The following is an 18,081-nucleotide window of genomic DNA, read 5'->3' as shown; positions in this document are numbered from 1 at the left end:
GCTGGGATCGGCTCCAGTCCCCCCCCCGCGACCCCTAACGGGATAAGCGGTTGCAGATGGATGGATGGATGGGTCTTACTTGTCTGTTTGTCTATGGTAACAGTATGTCTATTGTATGTGTACTTTTTCTCAAACTCAGCTGCCTATGGTTTATTAGTTGCACCATGCCCTCCTCTCCAGCTGGAGGCGCTGTGTGTTTCCATCAGACTGAATACACACTGATTGATGACGTAGGTCCCTTTAACTGAACTCACATGGAACTCCTGGCCGGTTCTGCCCCGCGTGCTGGCAGTTGAAGCTCTAACGGTCCAGACCCAGCTGCAGAGCTTGAATCCGTCACTACTCGTCTTCTCGGTGTCGACAACTTCACAACTATCCGACTCTTTTAAAACGCAAATTGTCACTGTTAAACTCGGTTAGACCTGTCCACGGAGGCTCTGTTTACATATCTGACAGCTGTAACATACTTTGGGACATTTTGGTGGACACCACGCCTCGACAGGACAACTCGTTGCCCAGTAACCAACTATATATTAGACACATTAACGGTTAACGGTCGATCAACAGGCTATCTGAAGCTGGTAAACTCTGAAAGCTACTGAAATGGCAGAAGAACTTGAGAAAATCCTCTCACAGCTGACTCAGCCTGACAATGCTGTTATCAAGCAGGTAACTAACTAATAACTTTTTATTAAAGTTAACATTAATTAGTTTATTAGTCAAACGGCTAAGTGACAAACTAACGGTTATCGGTTTGAAAACTAACGGTTACCAAATTAAGCTAGCTAGCTAAACGTCTGGTAACGGTGGTAACGTACCGTCTGGTAACGTTGGTAACGTACAGTCTGGTAACGTTGGTAACGGACGGCTAGCTGTCTGTCAAACTGTTGGTCATTTTATTCAGCACCACTGTTCTGACGTCATTTAATTTAGTCTGTTAACTTCATTTCATTCATTCATTCATTCATTCTCACTTGTCTCACATGAAGAACACACAGGATAGAACATTTACACAACATTGTTATGACAAGTTAGTATCATGTTTTAAAACAATACTTTAAGCACACTTTAACAGACTGTGCATGTTTTTTTATATTGTGGTAGATAACCTGCATGCTATAAAAGGTATAATCTTTATTCTTAATCTAATTCCAACCAAATTTTGCATCTCATTCTTTCTTTAGGCTACATGTACTATATAAATACAAATCCTAATATCTATACAGCTGTCAGACTCCACAACCAGCACTGCTCCCAGTAGACCACTTACACACCAAAAACTGACAATAACCTGATATTTTCAGGTGGAATTTCATTCATTCATTCATTCATTCATTCATTCATTCAATATCATTTTTCACTTGTGCAATTTTGTTAATAGTCTGTTTATTGTCAATACTGTATATACTGCTCCTATTTTTATACTTCCTTCTATTTAAATGGTTCATATTTTGTTACACTTTGTTTAGCTCTTTTTTTTTTTTTTACTGTGTTAGATGATGCATCTTGTTTTTTTGCACTATCCCCTTTGCTGCTGTACACTGCAAACTTCCCCACTGCGGGACTAATAAAGGAATATCTTATCTTATAAAAAAGAGGAAAATCAAGGGAGTTATTTGGCTGCATGTTGCTATATATGTATTGGTGCCCCTGTGATTTCTACAGTAATAAGATAAGATAAAATAAGATGAACCTTTATTAATCCCTGGAGGGAAATTCAGGTGTCAAAGCAGCAACATCAGCAAACAGTGAAACACAGGAGAGGTAAAGGTATACAAAATGATAAAAACAATAATAGAGATATAAAAGATACAGAGGGAATGGGTGAACATAGTGTGTACAGTCCGTCAATAAATAAATGTATGTACAATAAATAAATGTAATATGTACATATGTGCAGTCTATAAAGTGGTATATAGGATGTATAGTGTAAAGTGTGCCATTGGTTAGAGTCCAAGATGGTTGCAGATAGTGCGTGTTTAGAGTTCTTAAAGTAATGTAAGTAAGTAATGTAGCTAACTGTTATTTGTGGCCGCCTGTCTAACTTGGTGGGACCTCTTTTGTCCCAATTTAGGCCACCGTCCAGCTGAAACAGGCTTTCAAAGACCCAGCCATTATACCAGCCCTGTGTGCTGTCATGAGTGGCTCCCAGGACCCTCAGGTATTGTGTGTGTGTGTGTGTGTGAGTGGGAGAAAGAAAGCAGTGAGACAATTGTTTTATCCTATGGGATAAGTATGATTTCCAGAATAAGTGTGTGTATGTTTTTTTTATTTTTTATTCTTTTTACCTTTTATTTATTCAGGGGGAGGTTCACTGAGAGCAATGCTCTCTTTTTCAGGAACACCCTGATCACATTCAGACAGTTACACATTCACACCTGGAAGCTGCCCAGTACAACCACAGTGTGATCTGCTGGCCACTGAGCAGCTCCACTGGAGCGGTTTGGGGTTAAGTGCCTTGCTCAAGGGCACCTCAGTGGTGGTATTGAGGGAGGGGCAAGCGCTGCTTTTCCCTTTCCCCACCCCAATTTATCCTGCCGGTCCAGGGGATTGAACCGGCTCAAGCTCACTTCTCTAACCTTTAGGCCACCACTGCCCCTAAAAAAGACTGTGAACGACTGTGTTCCTGTGTGCTTTCATTTATGTAATTTACCTGTAATCGCCTCCTGATTTTACCTCTTAGGTTCGTCAGTCAGCTGCAGTGATGCTGAGGTTGAGAGTGAAGAAACACTGGAAGAAGATTAGCCCCAATGACAGAGAGAGGTTTGCTTGTTTCTTTTCACTGAAGAATGTCACACCATCATAACAGTTGTTGTTGTTGTAGTAGAAATGAAGTTGAAAATGAGTTGTAATTGTGATGTTTGCCTTCATTCATGCAGTCTTAAGGAGGTGGTGTTGCGGGCCTTCATGCAGGAAATCGAGTAAGCTTCCATTTGTACAATAATGACTTACTGAGTCTTAAATAAACCAGATTTTATGTGTTGTAAATGACCCTGACACACACAAAGTGTTACATCAAGTGTGAATGGCCATATGTAGCCATATACATGTGAAATGTCAAGTATGAATGAGCCTTGACTCTTATGTATATGTCTATGTATCTGTATTTTGCAGGCACACAGTGCAGCACTCACTCTCCCAGCTGTGCGCAGTGATGGTTAAACATGAGACACCTGACCGCTGGCCTGCTCTGCTGCAGCTCCTCAATCAAGCCACCAAGAGCAGCAATCCTCATGACAGACAGGTACATGGAACACCTAGGAATTTAGATTTAGTTTATTAGTTAACTATATTTTTGCAGTAGAACCTTCAAATTATGTCTGAACATCTTTTCATTTTATGACTTTGTTTAGAGTTTTTTTTTTTAAATAAGTCAGTAAATCTCCTGTTATATTGTTTTATATGATCTTCATACATAACAGCTTTGGATTATCAACACTCCTCTGTCTTAACAGGTTGGCCTCCTGCTGCTGAATAAGGTTATGGATTCCAATCCTGAGCCTTTCAAGCCTCACTACTGCCAGCTGCTACAGCTGTTTAGTACTGTGCTGCAGGACCACGACAACCCAACAGCCTTGTACTACTGCATCCTCACCCTCACAGCCATAACTGCATACACTGGCACAGAAGAGATGGTGAGGCAGTGTTACAGTTCCAACCATGACATTTGGCAGGAACAGTTTTCAAATAGGATATTGACAATTTAAAGGGTAACTTTGGTATTTTTCAAACTGGACCCTATTTTCCCATGTTTTTGTGTCTAATTAACTAATAGGGACAAGCGCTGTAGATGGCAGCTGCTAAGGAGTCTGCAATATGGTGCTACCGTCCACCAAAAGTGCTTGTTTTTGCCATGACAGGCTCTAATTGTTAATATAACTGTTTGACATTATGGAAAGAGTCTCGCTTAAGAAGTCTCGTTCTGAAATATCGCGAGGTGACGTGTTGCCGGAAGACAACGATGGAATAGTGGAATACATCCATCGTGGAAACGCGAGTGCTGGCCGGGCAGAGTTTGTTGTGTTGGAGTACACAAAGCGTAGCTTAATGTTGTCTAAAAGATTTTCAGTGTCATGGCTGAATATTTAGATGATTTAGACAATGTGGATGAGGCCTTTGAATTCGATATTTATTTGAGCCAGAGGATTCGGATATTCAGATTTTACAACGAGACTTTTCCTTGAGCGGGACTCGGACACAAAGCAAACAGACCGGATCAAGCGAAAGAAATTATTTTTCTGTAGGGTTCTTTCCATTATGTTGTCCGACACTTATAATAATAGTCTTTGCCTGTCAGTGGCAAAAATAAGCACTTTTAGTGAACGTAACGTCACACTGATGCTGCTCACTCGCAGCTACAACATTCTCCCTCAATTATGGACCAATTTCAAAAGTTGGTGTCCCCATTAGTCACTTAGACAAAAAAACATGCACCATTAAAAACAAACACCATTACAGATGAGATAGATTTATACATTTTTTTTAATGACTGAAGTGACATTTTGTTGCCTCACAGCACCAGATGCGTTCCATCATCCCAAGTCTGATTGTCGCTCTGAAACACCTCATCAAGGCAGATCAGGTAAAGTGTAATATGTTGAAGACATTTTACAAGTATTGCTGTTAAGTGTTTTTAAGGGTATGGATAAATCAGACCTGTTAAATTATTGGGTTTATCTCTGTCTGTACAGTGCCAAGCCAGCGAGGCCATGGAGGTGTTTAATGAGCTCATGGAGAGTGAGGTGTCCATCCTCGTTCCTCATGTTCCTGACATCGTCCGCTTCTGCTTGGAGGTGGGAACTGAATGTCTGAATTCTGTCTATACTTCCCACTGTTGTGTTCTGAATTTCATTTTGATTTCAGAACTGAAAAATTATGTTTTTCAGAGTGCTTGAAGGGTCATATATGAGAATTATAATAACACATGTTCAATATCAATGTTTGTGTCAGGTGGGCTGTGATACCACACTGAGTGACTCTTTGCGGGTGAAAGCACTCTCTTGCATTTCCTTCCTCATCAAGCTGAAGAGCAAGGTAAAGCAATCCATCAGCTACTATAAAAAATGACCTATAACTGTCCTTCAGTTTGTAATAAGTAACAAGGATCAAGAACAGGACAACAAGTATCCACAGTATCTGTTGTCATGGTGTACCTCAATCCTTCTGGATCTATTATTCTTCATAGGAGATACTGGACAGATGTCCTTCAGTCTTGTCTTAATTTTTCATGGACAGTTAACAAAGGTAAAATTTGATATGCACAGATAGTTGTAGCAGACCTTTACACAGTTATTTATGTTACTGTATATAGACATTTCAATGCAAAGGATTTTTTTTATTGCAAGCAAAAGACAGAAGATTTCTACTTTTCTGGCTAATTACATGCAGTGTCAGCTAGCTTGACCAGAAACAAAGTGTTTGGCTTAGTAACATTATTTTGACAAAATAAAAAAATAAAAAACATATAATTTGTCTCTACTTTGTAGACGGTGCTGAAGCAAAAGCTGCTGAGCCCCATCTTGCAGGCCATTTTCCCTGTGCTGATTGCAACTCCCCCACCTGGGGAGCAGGACCCAGAGGACGAGGAGGATGACAGTGGAGATGGCACAGACAATGACAATCCCAAACACTGTGCTGCTCAGGTAGGGAGAAGTTCTCTGTGTTGATATTTAATGTGTTCTTCTGTCGTGTAAGAAAATGTACTTTGCAACAGCTTTAGTAGATTCCACGTGGAGTTGCAAGGAAGATGAATCTTGATGGATTGTTTTTGTCGTATTTCCAGATTATTGACACTATGGCACTCCATATGCCCCCAGAGAAACTGTTTCAGCAAGTGGTAAGTCATCTGGATATTGACGTGAACAATATCAGATATGTTATGTTAAGGTGAACTTGACAATGTATTACATTATGTCTTGTGTTTTAGATGCCTCTCACCCAGACCTGCCTTGCCAGTGAAAACCCCTATGAGAGGAAGGGGGGTCTCATGTGTCTTGCTGTGCTGGCTGAAGGATGTGCTGACCACATACGCACCAAGTATGTCCAGTTGACACGGGGAAAGTTCCCCATATACTTTTTTGCTTTTTTAAAAATGTGTTTGTTTTTCATGACAGCACATCCATATTCTTTGTGAACGGTGGTCTCTTGGCTGACTAATAACAGTCACCAGGATTTGAGTCTATTCACGTTATTGTCTGTGTCTGTGTTAGGCTGCTGGCATCAGTGCTGCAGACAGTGTGCCAGAGTCTCTCTGACAGTAATCAGGTGGTGCGCAGTGCCAGCCTCTTTGCGCTGGGACAGTTCTCTGAACATTTACAGGTGAGTCAACACAGCAACATGTACAGTGGTACTTACATTTTTGCTTACACTTGAATACTGTGCTTTTAAGATTTTTTGAGATTATACTTTTAATGAAAAGTGTTTATGTAGATATTATTATTTGTGAATATTTGAATATTTTGAAACAGTTGAATGTTTGCAATTCAGATTTGAGATTGTGTATGTAGGAGTGGATACAAATGACAAAAAAAATCTCATCTTTTGGCATTGACTTACTATGATACAGAGTGCTGCTTGCTTAGTATAGTATAAGTGCACCTGTATATCTATAGTTTTACAGAATACAATAATTTGTATTATTATGGTAAACCTTGTTTTCCGCCCATTCTTCCCAGCCTGAAGTGAGCAAGTACTGTGCAGAGTTGATGCCTTTGCTGCTGGGCTACCTTTCATCCTTGAACCAGGCCAAGGTCGGCCATGTCACTAAGGCCTTTTATGCCTTAGAGAACTTTATGGAGAACTTAGGTAAGCTGAAAAAAATTTCATACAATGACTGACACAGTAGAACCTGCACACTTTGGCCACTGCAAGAGGAAACATGAAATTTCAACAGACATTAACATTCCTGGCATTCATTTAGAAAAATAGAAAAAAAACGAACAATGAACCAGTAAAAAAAACCTGAATTAATAAACTACATAAAATGATCAAATTCTTTTTTTTAAAACTGTTTTATACAAGTTATTCAACTGATTTGGTATTTAAAAGGGCCCATCATACTTTTAACAAGATGTAATTCTATTATTATCCATGATTTAGCCAAAGCTTTTGTCATCCTCAACAGGATCTTACGAGCTTTACCTCCTCTTTCTTTTCACTAAACAGGAGCAGATATTGAGCCCTACCTGCCCACCCTGATGGAGACAATGTTGTCTGCACTTAACAACGCTGAAAGCCTCAAGATAAAAGAGCTTGCTGTGTCTGCCATAGGTGCCATTGGTAAGAAGCTGTCAAAGATTCATCAGATGCAATCATGCAATATTTCTGGCTTACTATACAAGCTAAAGGTTAAGATTAACACCTTATATCTCACTTTGGCAGTGTTCCATCTTCTTCCAGATTCAAACACTAAAAAACGCTCAAGAAGATTGTCATAATAACAACTTTGAGCATCAGTTTGCAGGTCTATAGATTATTATTAGCTTAGGGATGTATATCTGATGTGCTGAGAGAGAAAGCAGGTTAGCTAAACAAGACGCCAGATCACTTCTGGCTGAAGAGGTGCTACTATAAAACCATCAAGTAGGGATGTTGGTGTAATGCTAACCTGCAAACATTTCGTCCACTATGACACAACTTGCAAAAAATGTTGTTACTTCTTGGATCAAAGTGAAGTGACCCAAGCCCCATTGTGAATCTCTGTCTTATCAGCCAATGCTGCCAAGGAGCTGCTGGTTCCCTACTTCCCTCCAGTTATTGAAAGCCTGAAGGGCTTCCTGACTACCACCACAGAGGAAATGAGGCCTCTGCAAACTCAGTCCTTGGGTAGGTAAACCACAGAGGTTTGAAAAGAAAAGGAAGAAGTTGTGATGTTGGTATATTTAGAACAAAAACAAAATCTCACTTATCCCTGGTGACATCTTGTTATACATACATCCTGTGATAATGTAGTTTTTGTTTTACTCTGTTACGGCAACAATCATGCATCTCACTTAACACCAAACTCAACAGCGTGAATGAATGTTCATCTATCTTTTGTTGATGCTGTTAGATACTCTCTCTGTGCTGGCCCGTACCATCGGCAAAGATGTCTTCAGTCCTCTTGCTGCAGAGTGTATTCAGCTGGGCCTCAACCTCACTGACACCATTGACGACCCTGACTTGAGACGCTGCACGTATGTAACTTTGTGTGTGTGAATTAGTTGGGTTTTTTTTGTCTCCACTCAATGGACCAGTCCACACACACAGTCTGTTAGTTTAAAGCAGGGGTGTTCAATTAAAATTTAAAGAGGTCTAGTTACTAAAATTTCCTCTTCCTCTACGTCTATCAAATAAAATCAACAAAGGACATTTCCATATCATTTCAACAATGTGTATTGTCAATTTAAGTAGGATACCAAGGGAAATGGTCTCAGACACATTCTGTAGCCAGAAAGTAGCAGGTTCAGTTACTTCATGCTGTCTTCTATCTCAAATCTCCCTTACGCGGTTCTCTCTAGCGGATTGTCTACGCACCGTCAAAAATAATGATAGTATATAATAGCATAAACCCTGTAACCTCTACTTTTCTCTGTGCTCCCCCCCCCCCCTTCAGGTACAGTCTATACTCTTCTGTATCCACAGTCAGCCCGGAGTGCCTGACTCCTCACCTCACTGCCATTACAACAGTCATGCTGCTCGCCCTCAAGTCCAACGAAGGCATTACGGTATAAAGCACACAAACAACACTCTGAAACCTACGGGCTATTTATAATATAAATAACAATGCAGCATTTCACTTTTCATCCTCCTCCGTCCTCTCTTTAGGCACACGTTGAGGAGGACAAGACATTTGTCCTGCTGGATGATGACGACGATGACGACAAGGAAGAAGAAGGAAAAGTTGGGGAGGATTTTCTGGAAGATGAGCCTGAGACTGATATCGATGATGTTGCAGGGTAGGGGTCACACATATGCATGTTTATTTACTACCCCTGAGCAAAAGACTACGCTCACTCTGTCTATCCATCTCTCAGGTTCAGTGTGGAAAATGCCTACATCGATGAGAAGGAGGATGCCTGCGATGCACTGGGAGAGATTGCCTTCAGCACTGGGTAACATAAATATTTACTGTAAAGGGAATCTAATCTTAGCATTTATAAGACGCTTCTTTCATTTCTTTTCTCGTCTGGCTATTCTCAGAAACTGTATTACAACTCGGAGTAATATGTGTGCAGTTATTTTGTAGGTAGTGTTGATGAAGTTTTTAATTTCTTTTCCATCTAATTTTGTCAGATATGTTCCTAAAAAGCTTGCTATACTTATGAATTTATGTCTTGCATGCATACATGTGTATGTTTTACCTGGTGTTGCTGTGGTTTCCCCTGACAGTGCTGCCTTCCAGCCCTTCCTGGAGTCCAGCTTCCAGCAAGTTTACGAGATGAGAGATGTAAGTCACTCTGGCTGGCTGATCGGCCCTCATCATCCTACTCTGTCTAATGTGCTGTGAAGGGCACTTTGTGGTCTGTGTTTGTGCATGGCATACATTGTGTCTCCGCGGGTTTGTGTCTGGTTATAAACGGAAGCGTCTGAAGATTGATAATGCGAGTCATTATCTTAAAGGTCTTCTCAGACAGGGAGCGATTGATGCACCTAGCAATTAATTTTCCATGAGAGGCGAGCGGGCAGGTAGGGAGGCGATCCGACAGGTGGAGCAACAAGCGGGTGCAACCCCATGAAACTGTCGCGGCCTGCTCGTCTCACGCACACGCCTGCCCTCTCCCAGAGTTGAATTGGTTTGGATCCTTGCCGTTTGTGGGTTCCCTGAAATATATAACTGTTATAAGGGCTTTCGCATGGCAGAGCATCGGCGCAAGACTATCTGGCAACGTTAGGTATATTTTTAAAGACAGTGCTAATTTAGCCAACTTTAGCTATCAATAGTAACAGTAAGTGGTTGGCATCAAAGACTAGGATTGCCACGTGTCAACAAATTAAGCTTTGATTAGGGATATATAATACACCATACAGTTGTACCAGCAGGCATACATACAGTAGTGCACAGAGGCCGTTTCTATGGTTGCCATGCATAGCACCTGGCATTTACTCGCAGAACGCTTGTATGTCCGTCTATTCACATGAGGACGCGGTCAGACCCCGCGGATCCAAGCTAATACGCAGGTGGAGTGTCGCCCCCCCGTCTGAAAAGACCTTAAGTCAGCTTTAAAAGGTTTCCAGTACAATTACTTGCCATTTTCTGTGAATCTCTAAGTCAGCGTCAACTTTAGATTAGTTTCCCTGGTCATAGCAGGCAATTGGTGTCTTATTTTACAACACTTCTGAATTGCATGTGCTTGGGCTTTCTACTCACCCCATAAATGTGTCATTATGTGTGTGTTGGGGGGTGCTTGTCTACTCTATTCTACACTACCAACCCATGGTGCTGTAATTTGATGCTTTTTTGTATCCTCCCTCCCTAGTTTCCCCATGAGGACGTTCGCAGGGCAGCGTTTGGAGCCATGGGCCAGTTTTGTATGGCTCAGCATCTAGTGTGGAAGGAGAATCCCACTGAGGCCAACCACCAGGGTAAAGCCTCTCTTCTCAGGAACTCTACGCTACTGTGTTTATTTTCAGGAAATGCAGAAATGGGCAGTGTTGCTTTCTGCTTCCGTGGGGATTATTAATGAACAACATAAAGGGAGAAAATATAAGTTGTCTCTAGGCACACAGTAGACTGTAAGATTATATTCCATTCCAAACCGTAAGGTAGAGGCCAGCTAACTTAGTTTTTTAAGTGTCAAACAGGTATCAATGCAGTTTCCTGTAGCTAATTTCCTCCCTATTCCCGTACTTCTTGTATCCCTCCCCCAGCCTTACTGAAGTTGATGGATGTGGTGCTTCCTTGCTTTGTGGAAACGGTGCGAACAGAGACTGAGCGCCAGGTTGTGATGGGAATATTGGAGACCATGAATAGTGTTATGAAGTCCTGCAAGGAGGAGGCTTTCAAAAACCCTTTACGCCTCAAGGAGATCAGCTATGTCATCCGTGATGTGCTCAAGAAAAAGGTGAGAAGACGGAAGACTGGGGAGCACGGGGAGATGGCTTTATTTGTTAAAGCCAAGGTCACTAATATAATTACACGTTAATTATATTTGCCAGGTGAAAGTAATGTAGTAAACCTCCACCATCTTTTTTTGTCTCTTTTCTCTCTGTTCAGACCGTTTGTCAGGACAGTGGTGGTGATGAAGCTGATGATGAAGAACAGGTTGGCTGTCTTCTTGCTGCATATCAAAGTCATAATCATGGACATTAAAGTGTCACAACATTAGAGCACATTTCTAAATAAAAATTCTTTGTATATACTGATGAATATGAATTGAAATTATTGTGGATGCAACATTTATTCCTATGAAGGTGAATGGATAGAACATATCGCTGTTAATACAAGAGTTTCAATTTCTCCTGCGGCCATCCATGTTAAAGTGTATGCCCTCACATCACATCACATCACATCGTGCCATTTCTGCTTTTTTACCCATTATTTCCAAAAGTCCTTGTCCTTGCATCACTGTCCATTCACTCACTGTGCTTTTCGTTGATGTGCTTTCTGGTTCAGGCGGAGTATGATGGCATGCTCCAGGAATTTGCCGGGGAGGGAATCCCTCTGCTGGCCTCTTCTGTGCCTGCAGACAGCTTCGCCCCTTTCCTCAACGACCTGCTGCCTCTCCTCATGGGCAAAGCTGTGAGTTTGGACCTATAACGCTCCTTCTTATTGACTACTGCAAGGATACTGTAGTTTTATGAAGTCACTAGTTAGGACCGGGGGTAGGATCACAATGTTATAATGCTATATGTGGTACACTCCTGAGCCTTTAATGGGCGGGTACATTATTATTGAGTTTTTTGAGGTTTGTACATCATTCTGTATCTTCCCCAGTGATGTTCTTTGTGTATTCAAATCTGAACATTTTTTAACACAAATTTTGGTCAAAGTATGTTGTTTTAGTGTCAAAATACTATTTTCCCAAGCCCTTATAAAAACTTTTCCCCACGTCCTTATAATCAGTGTATTAACGTCACATACAGTAACTTAGATGGCGTGCGGCATGCTCCCAGTTCGAAGAAGCAGACAGGAGCGCCGGCACGAAATCTAAGCACTGTACTGCTGTGTGGACGCCACATTAGTTCTGAGATGTAAAATGACTGCTTTTGTGAATGGAGTCTGGCCTAGGCTTCAATCCCCCGTCGGAAAGAGCTGTCTGATGGCAAGGTAAAGCGGTGAAAATATTCTAATATAGCGAACACTTAAACTGATATCGATTTTTTTAAGCGGCTAAAATACGTTTTTCTGCTGCTACCGTCCACAACCGCTTTACCTCGCTGTCAGACAGCACTTTCCGACGGGGAGCTGAAGTCGTTATATCGCTCTCTTCAAAGTAACCAAACTACCTTCACAAAAGCAGTAATTTTACCTTGCAGAATGCTGGAGTGTAAATAACAAAACGCAGATGGACCCGCCCTTTACTATATAGCCATGGTGTATTGCCACAAAGTAATGCAATTAATGTGTCCTTTTCTGGTCAGCATTTCTCTAATTCATTGTCTTCCTCCCTCAAAAGAAATCCACATGCACGGTGGCAGAACGGTCCTTCTCTGTGGGTACGATCGGAGAAATCCTGCAGGCCCTCGTGAGCGTGTCCGGGGGCCAAGGAGTGGCGGGCAGACTTTCCAAGCGTTTGCTTCCCGTGCTGGTATCTGGAGTGAGGGACGCTGATGCTGAGGTTCGCAACAACAGCGTGTTCGGACTGGGATGTCTGGCCCAGGCAGCTGGACCCATCGGTGTAACGTATCCTTCTTTCTTGTGTGTGTTTCTGCGAGTGTGGATGAGTGTTGTGTATTAATGCGTAATTTAGAAGAAAAACAAACCATTCCATGCAGTTGTTCCTTAGTGAGGCGTGTTCCAGAGACTATCCCATGATGCTGTCTGTGTTTTCCAACATGCTGACTAAAGAGTCAGACCTCAGGGTGATTGACAACCTGTGCGCTGCCCTCTGCAGGATGATCATGAGCAATGTGGATGCTGTCCCGCTTGAGCAGGTATATTTACAACTTGCACCTCTCCTGACAAGATAGTATTTCAGCCACCACAAGTAATCCTATACATTTTTACAAACAGGAAATTCACTACAAACTGGAATAACAACATACATGGTGTGCTCTCTAACAGGTTGTTCCAGCTCTGGTGGCTCGTCTTCCCCTCAAAGAGGACTTGGAGGAGAACAAGACGGTGTTCAGCTGCCTGGCTATGCTCTACGAACACAGTCCTGCTCTGGTACAGTACAAACACAATTTACACCTGGTAGAAGGAGTATGATAGAAGAAAGAATATGTATCTGTCTCCACTCCTCTGTCCAAGCTAGCTACAACACTAGTAGTTATACTTTCAAAAACTACGGTCTGTCCATTTGTGGTCTAGGAGAATATGTTTCCTATCTCTCCGAACACTATACTGTCGTCCATACACCGACTGTGTGGACGACATGACGGCTCCACAAAGGTGAAGCCAAAACATCTTGATCGCCCCCTGGTGGCGAGGTCATAAAGTCCGCCTTCTCCATGTTAGCGGATGGGACATGGGCCAAACTACAAAGTGAAAGTACACGCCAAATAAATTCTTCCCCAAGATGTTTTCTGTCATTTGAAGTAGTTCTTATCACGCTGATGTATGTTCAAGTATTAATTTTTCTGATAAGTTTGGTTTTAGTTATTTGAGGCTATAAAAGGGGGTTATACTTCATGATTGGCAGCCGTGATTCTCTCTCGCTGACAAGCTGCGGCCGTCGTCTATCTTTATATACAGTCTATGATCGTGACTTTGAGATTTTCTTAGTAAAACAAAGACGTTAGTGACAAACACAAGCAGAAAGTGATGATTCTACATTATTGATGCTGGAGCAGCTTCAAATGTTTAAAATGACCCCAACATTGTCTTTAAATGAACCACTCTGAGGCCAGTCTTTCAATAAGTTTTTATTACATTTTGTTATGTTTTATACGGTATTACTGCAACACATTATGCATGCTTACAGCATATTTCAACTCTCTAGATCGAACAGTCCTAAAGAATTTAGACAAACATAGAGATGACAACAGGAGGCACACATTTGATTCCGAACAATCAGTTTTAACAAACATCACATGCTTCCATGATAATCCTGAAAGTTGTGGTTTCATAGCAGACATTGTGTGAATTTTAATCTCTCTCCCCTCCCCCCTTTCAGGTTGTGAAGGTAATGAAACCCATAGTTGCTGCTTCCAGTGACGTCCTTGGCAACAAGAGCGTTGAAAAAGGTGAAGATTTCTTTTGCAAAAGGCAGCGTTTTCTGTGGCTTGTTTTCTTAAATTGCCCTGAAAAAGGCACCAATTTAAACTGAAACTAAACTGTGCAGTGTTCAAGCTATTTGTGCATCTAAAGCTATTGAAAAAACAAAGAGAAAATATAGAACAGCTGACATACTCCTTTCCCCTCATTGAGCCTCCTCAGTCAGTCACTGCACAGTACTCTTATCTGTTGTAATATTGCTGTTTCAGTACTGTAATCTGTCTTCAGTGTTTTTCTCTCATCCCTAAACTCTAATTTTGTCTCTCCTTCTACAGAAACCCAGCACACTTCGGCCTTGCTGATGAAGGAATTTGCCCAGCACCACTCTGCAGACTTCCAAGCAGCTGTGACCTCACTTCCTGGAGAACAGCAGGCCAAACTCAGTGCGGCCATCGCTGCCTCGTAGCCGGCACGCACCCTTCCACTCTTGTGTGTGAAAGCCAGCCGAAACAATGAATTTTTATACTGTAGGTGGAAAATGTGACAGTTGTTTCCCAAAAAAAAATGATCTAAATACAGCACTTCAACCATTCTACTAGTTATTATCACATTCGGCAGTTTTGCCCCTTGAGTATTAACTTTTAATTTATTTACTTATGCTATGTTGATTATTTTAAGAGTTCCGGTTTAACCATCCTGTGTTGTGTTTTGTTTCCCTGTTCTTCCTGTAAAGTGCTACTGTCTCCATCTGCCACTGTTTGGACAAACTTCTGGCTTTGCTCTCTGAGTGTGAAGCAATGAATTTGATCTCCTGATAAATGTATTTTTTGTTCAAATCTCCCAGTGTAAGTCAGTGGACTTTAAACTTTTGATTGCTATGCGTTCTCTCCCGGCGTGGCCTTAACTCAGAGATCTATCTGCTGCTTACAAAGGGCTTTTTCTCTAATGGGCTGACCCTGCAGCTGTGTGTTGTGTGAACTCTGGCAGAAATAGTGAGAACCCCCAGAGGTCACAGACTAACTGGACATACTGAGCTAATAGGCCCACTTACTTTACCCTCAACACACTCTGTTAATGCTTCTGTCCATCTCTGTTGGTGCTATTTCTGCTCAGCATATTAAAAACTATTCAGCAGTACACATATCTGACAAGTGCAAGAGCTTTTTTACAAATGCTACAAAGCTGGCAAAGTTTCTCCGTGCAGTTAAATGTCAAGCCATTCAACCTCGCCTCACTGTATAGTAGAAAGAGAAACTGAAGACACTTTGAATCCTCTGAATAAGTGCAAACTTAGCATCTTAGAATCTAAATAGAGTTTAAAAAAAGTGCTTTGCCGTGGACTAGTTGAACATTTACGTTAGCATAAATGGCTAGCTTGTTGATTCACATTAAATTACACTCTTGTTTTGGATGATGGTGGCTCTTTGTTGCTCCTCAGATCTCCCGTTGTCCCTGGTCCTCGGTAAAGTTAGGCTGCTGTTTTGCCATGTCCAACGCCATGGTCATCTCCACCGGTGTCAGTCCGTTCTCCTCTGACAAACACACAGAGGTTTCTTTTTTTAATGCATGTGCCACTTAAACCTCATAGATATATTTATGTGCTAATGATGAGAGGGATAAATACCACACATTTGTAACGGCAAGATACAATCAAGTCTATGATTATTACTAGTGTCTTTGCAGGTTGTCTGTTTTTATACTGTTGTTGGCATCAGGTATAATCTTTAGCTGTCACACAACAACCAGCCTTTTCCGTACGGAAGTCATTCTATTATTAAGTCGAACAAATTTTCACAAATTCCAATGGCGTTGAAGTCCTAGGCTCTATCCGGACTCTGATGCAATGTTTACCATGATCTCATTTCAGTACCTGAGGCTGTGGCACACTGCTGTGATCTACATCAGTCTGACAGGTCACCCGTTATCTGAGAGGTCGCTGCAGCCTGTGGCACGTCTGAGTGACTTTTCAGGTCACATGATTGTGCACACAAACAGAAATAAATCCTCCATTATTAGATGAGCCAACACAAGCCCCTTTTCCACCGCAGGAACTGAGCTAGGAACCTTTTGAGGAACTCCTTGCATTTGAACAGCAGGGACCGGGGTCTAAATGAAGTTCCATTGTTGACGTTTTGCTTCCGAGAAAAAGCTCCTGGTCGTCCAATGTGAAGCAGTAAATAACATGCAGCAGTAAATATCATGGCAGTGATACAAAAACGTTTATTTTTTTCAGCTTGTTTTTTAAGATGAAACGGGCGGCCACACTGAACTGCAGACTGCAGAGTGTTTACCGCCGTGACCACCTACAGCCCTCGTCCCACCTTATGTTGCTTTTTCATACGTCAGTGGAGTAATTTGCCTAATCTTCTCAGGTATTTAGACCGCGGTGGAAACGCAGACAACAGTGAAACAGCTGAAGGAACCTTTTAGTTCTTTGAAAAGTAGTTCCAGGGTCTAAAAATCCCAGGGACTTTTGGTGGAAATCTAGCTACAGATAATAAGAATGATTTTAACCCCGAGAGCTGACAGTAACAGCAACATAAGATGCATTGAACATTGATTTAAACTGCTTCCAGGACGTGCTGAAGGAACCTTTTAGTTCCTTAAAAAGAAGTTCCAGGGTCTGAAAGTCCCAGGATCCTTTGGTGGAAATCTAGCTACAGATAATGAGAACGATTTTAACCCCGAGAGCTGACAGTAACAGCAACATAAGATGCATTGAACATTGATTTAAACTGCTTCCAGGACGTGCTGAAGGAACCTTTTAGTTCCTTGCAAAGTAGTTCCAGGTTCTAAAAGTCCCAGGGACATTTGGTGGAAATCTAGCTACAGATAATAAGAAAGATTTTAACCCAGAGAGCTGACAGTAACAGCAACATAAGATGCATTGAACATTGATTTAAACTGCTTCCAGACCTGTGGATCTGTGTTTCCAGGGCAGGATGTTCATTCCCGTGCGACAGAAGGAGCGGTCGGTGTGCGCCTCGGTGCTGTAAAGGATTTCCTGGAGCTGTTTGTCTCCAGGCTTCTGGGCTTTCACTCTCACCTACAAGAGGAAAACCAAATCATTGTTATATCACTCTCCTGCCTCAGACATCCTTTTTGTTTACCTCCATTTACATCAAGACAAGTCATCCGTCATACCTCGAGGATGGTGATCTCTTTCTCCTTCAGCTTCCCTGCCTTGTTCTTAACCTGAGTCTTCTTGGTGTCGACCCACACCGTCCTCTCCTTCACCTCTGACCTGGACACACACACACAACACAACATGTTAGTAAATCTACATGAAATAGCTTCTTTAAAGCACACTGGGAGCAGCAACAGACTCACTCTTGGATGCCGAGGTCGGCCAGCGTCGTGTCCAGGAATGGGAACGGCTGGTGTGCCGGGTCGGGCTGCACTTGGATGGGCAGCGTCACCGACATGGGGATCTCCCACTCCAGTTCAACGCGCACTATCGTGCCAAGTGGGCCGCGGGACTCCCTGCCTCCTGCTGGTCCTCCGTTGGCCTGCTCCTCATCGGCCTCTCCCTCCTCCAACAAGCTTTTTATCTCGTCTCCTGCCAGCTTGACTTTTTTCTGATCGTTATCTCAAACAAAAAGAATGGGATGTATCCCTTCGCCCTTGGGTTGTGTGATCTGCGCTTTATCTCTGTGACTGATGTTGCACAAACTGGCTGGTCTTTCCTCTCTGGGGCTGGTGATTCAGAGCTCTCAGAGAGCCTCTTCTGATGATGAAAGCCTCTGGAAAGTGTGAGTGTGTCTAATGCATTCAGACTTCCC

General features: G+C 42.2%; 2 protein-coding genes across 3 annotated transcripts in view; one reads left to right on the top strand and one right to left on the bottom strand.

Annotated features, from left to right (window-relative positions):
- ipo4 (importin 4) overlaps nucleotides 1–15,436 on the top strand; it is a 24,033-nt gene extending 8,597 nt beyond the window's left edge. The window contains exons 1-30 of one of the 2 annotated variants that reach the window (XM_037757451.1): nucleotides 266–669; nucleotides 2,075–2,161; nucleotides 2,684–2,763; nucleotides 2,880–2,921; nucleotides 3,115–3,244; nucleotides 3,456–3,635; nucleotides 4,517–4,582; nucleotides 4,692–4,793; nucleotides 4,951–5,034; nucleotides 5,487–5,642; nucleotides 5,783–5,836; nucleotides 5,927–6,036; nucleotides 6,210–6,318; nucleotides 6,675–6,804; nucleotides 7,165–7,278; nucleotides 7,711–7,824; nucleotides 8,051–8,174; nucleotides 8,594–8,705; nucleotides 8,806–8,936; nucleotides 9,015–9,092; nucleotides 9,370–9,427; nucleotides 10,458–10,563; nucleotides 10,849–11,042; nucleotides 11,195–11,242; nucleotides 11,594–11,719; nucleotides 12,597–12,823; nucleotides 12,942–13,074; nucleotides 13,205–13,309; nucleotides 14,259–14,328; nucleotides 14,635–15,436. In XM_037757451.1, the coding sequence (XP_037613379.1) occupies nucleotides 604–669; nucleotides 2,075–2,161; nucleotides 2,684–2,763; nucleotides 2,880–2,921; nucleotides 3,115–3,244; nucleotides 3,456–3,635; nucleotides 4,517–4,582; nucleotides 4,692–4,793; nucleotides 4,951–5,034; nucleotides 5,487–5,642; nucleotides 5,783–5,836; nucleotides 5,927–6,036; nucleotides 6,210–6,318; nucleotides 6,675–6,804; nucleotides 7,165–7,278; nucleotides 7,711–7,824; nucleotides 8,051–8,174; nucleotides 8,594–8,705; nucleotides 8,806–8,936; nucleotides 9,015–9,092; nucleotides 9,370–9,427; nucleotides 10,458–10,563; nucleotides 10,849–11,042; nucleotides 11,195–11,242; nucleotides 11,594–11,719; nucleotides 12,597–12,823; nucleotides 12,942–13,074; nucleotides 13,205–13,309; nucleotides 14,259–14,328; nucleotides 14,635–14,765 (3,267 nt within the window). In that variant the 5' untranslated portion in view covers nucleotides 266–603 and the 3' untranslated portion in view covers nucleotides 14,766–15,436. Of the gene's footprint in view, nucleotides 1–265; nucleotides 670–2,074; nucleotides 2,162–2,683; nucleotides 2,764–2,879; nucleotides 2,922–3,114; nucleotides 3,245–3,455; nucleotides 3,636–4,516; nucleotides 4,583–4,691; nucleotides 4,794–4,950; nucleotides 5,035–5,486; nucleotides 5,643–5,782; nucleotides 5,837–5,926; nucleotides 6,037–6,209; nucleotides 6,319–6,674; nucleotides 6,805–7,164; nucleotides 7,279–7,710; nucleotides 7,825–8,050; nucleotides 8,175–8,593; nucleotides 8,706–8,805; nucleotides 8,937–9,014; nucleotides 9,093–9,369; nucleotides 9,428–10,457; nucleotides 10,564–10,848; nucleotides 11,043–11,194; nucleotides 11,243–11,593; nucleotides 11,720–12,596; nucleotides 12,824–12,941; nucleotides 13,075–13,204; nucleotides 13,310–14,258; nucleotides 14,329–14,634 lie in introns of those variants that run through there. The other variant, XM_037757452.1, reaches the window with a different exon arrangement.
- On the bottom strand, nucleotides 14,845–18,081 carry si:ch211-196f5.2 (uncharacterized protein LOC556372 homolog). Its single transcript, XM_037757503.1, has 4 exons — nucleotides 17,630–18,081; nucleotides 17,444–17,543; nucleotides 17,216–17,345; nucleotides 14,845–15,831 (listed from the first exon to the last, which is right to left on the bottom strand). Exons 1-4 carry the CDS (start codon nucleotides 17,722–17,724, stop codon nucleotides 15,734–15,736), a joined length of 423 nt encoding a protein of 140 aa, XP_037613431.1. The 5' UTR covers nucleotides 17,725–18,081; the 3' UTR covers nucleotides 14,845–15,733.

This window comes from Sebastes umbrosus, chromosome 21 (assembly GCF_015220745.1).
Source record: "Sebastes umbrosus isolate fSebUmb1 chromosome 21, fSebUmb1.pri, whole genome shotgun sequence".
Lineage (NCBI taxonomy): Eukaryota > Metazoa > Chordata > Actinopteri > Perciformes > Sebastidae > Sebastes > Sebastes umbrosus.
Note: the sequence above shows the minus strand (reverse complement) of the source record. Positions and strands in the feature narration are given on the sequence as shown.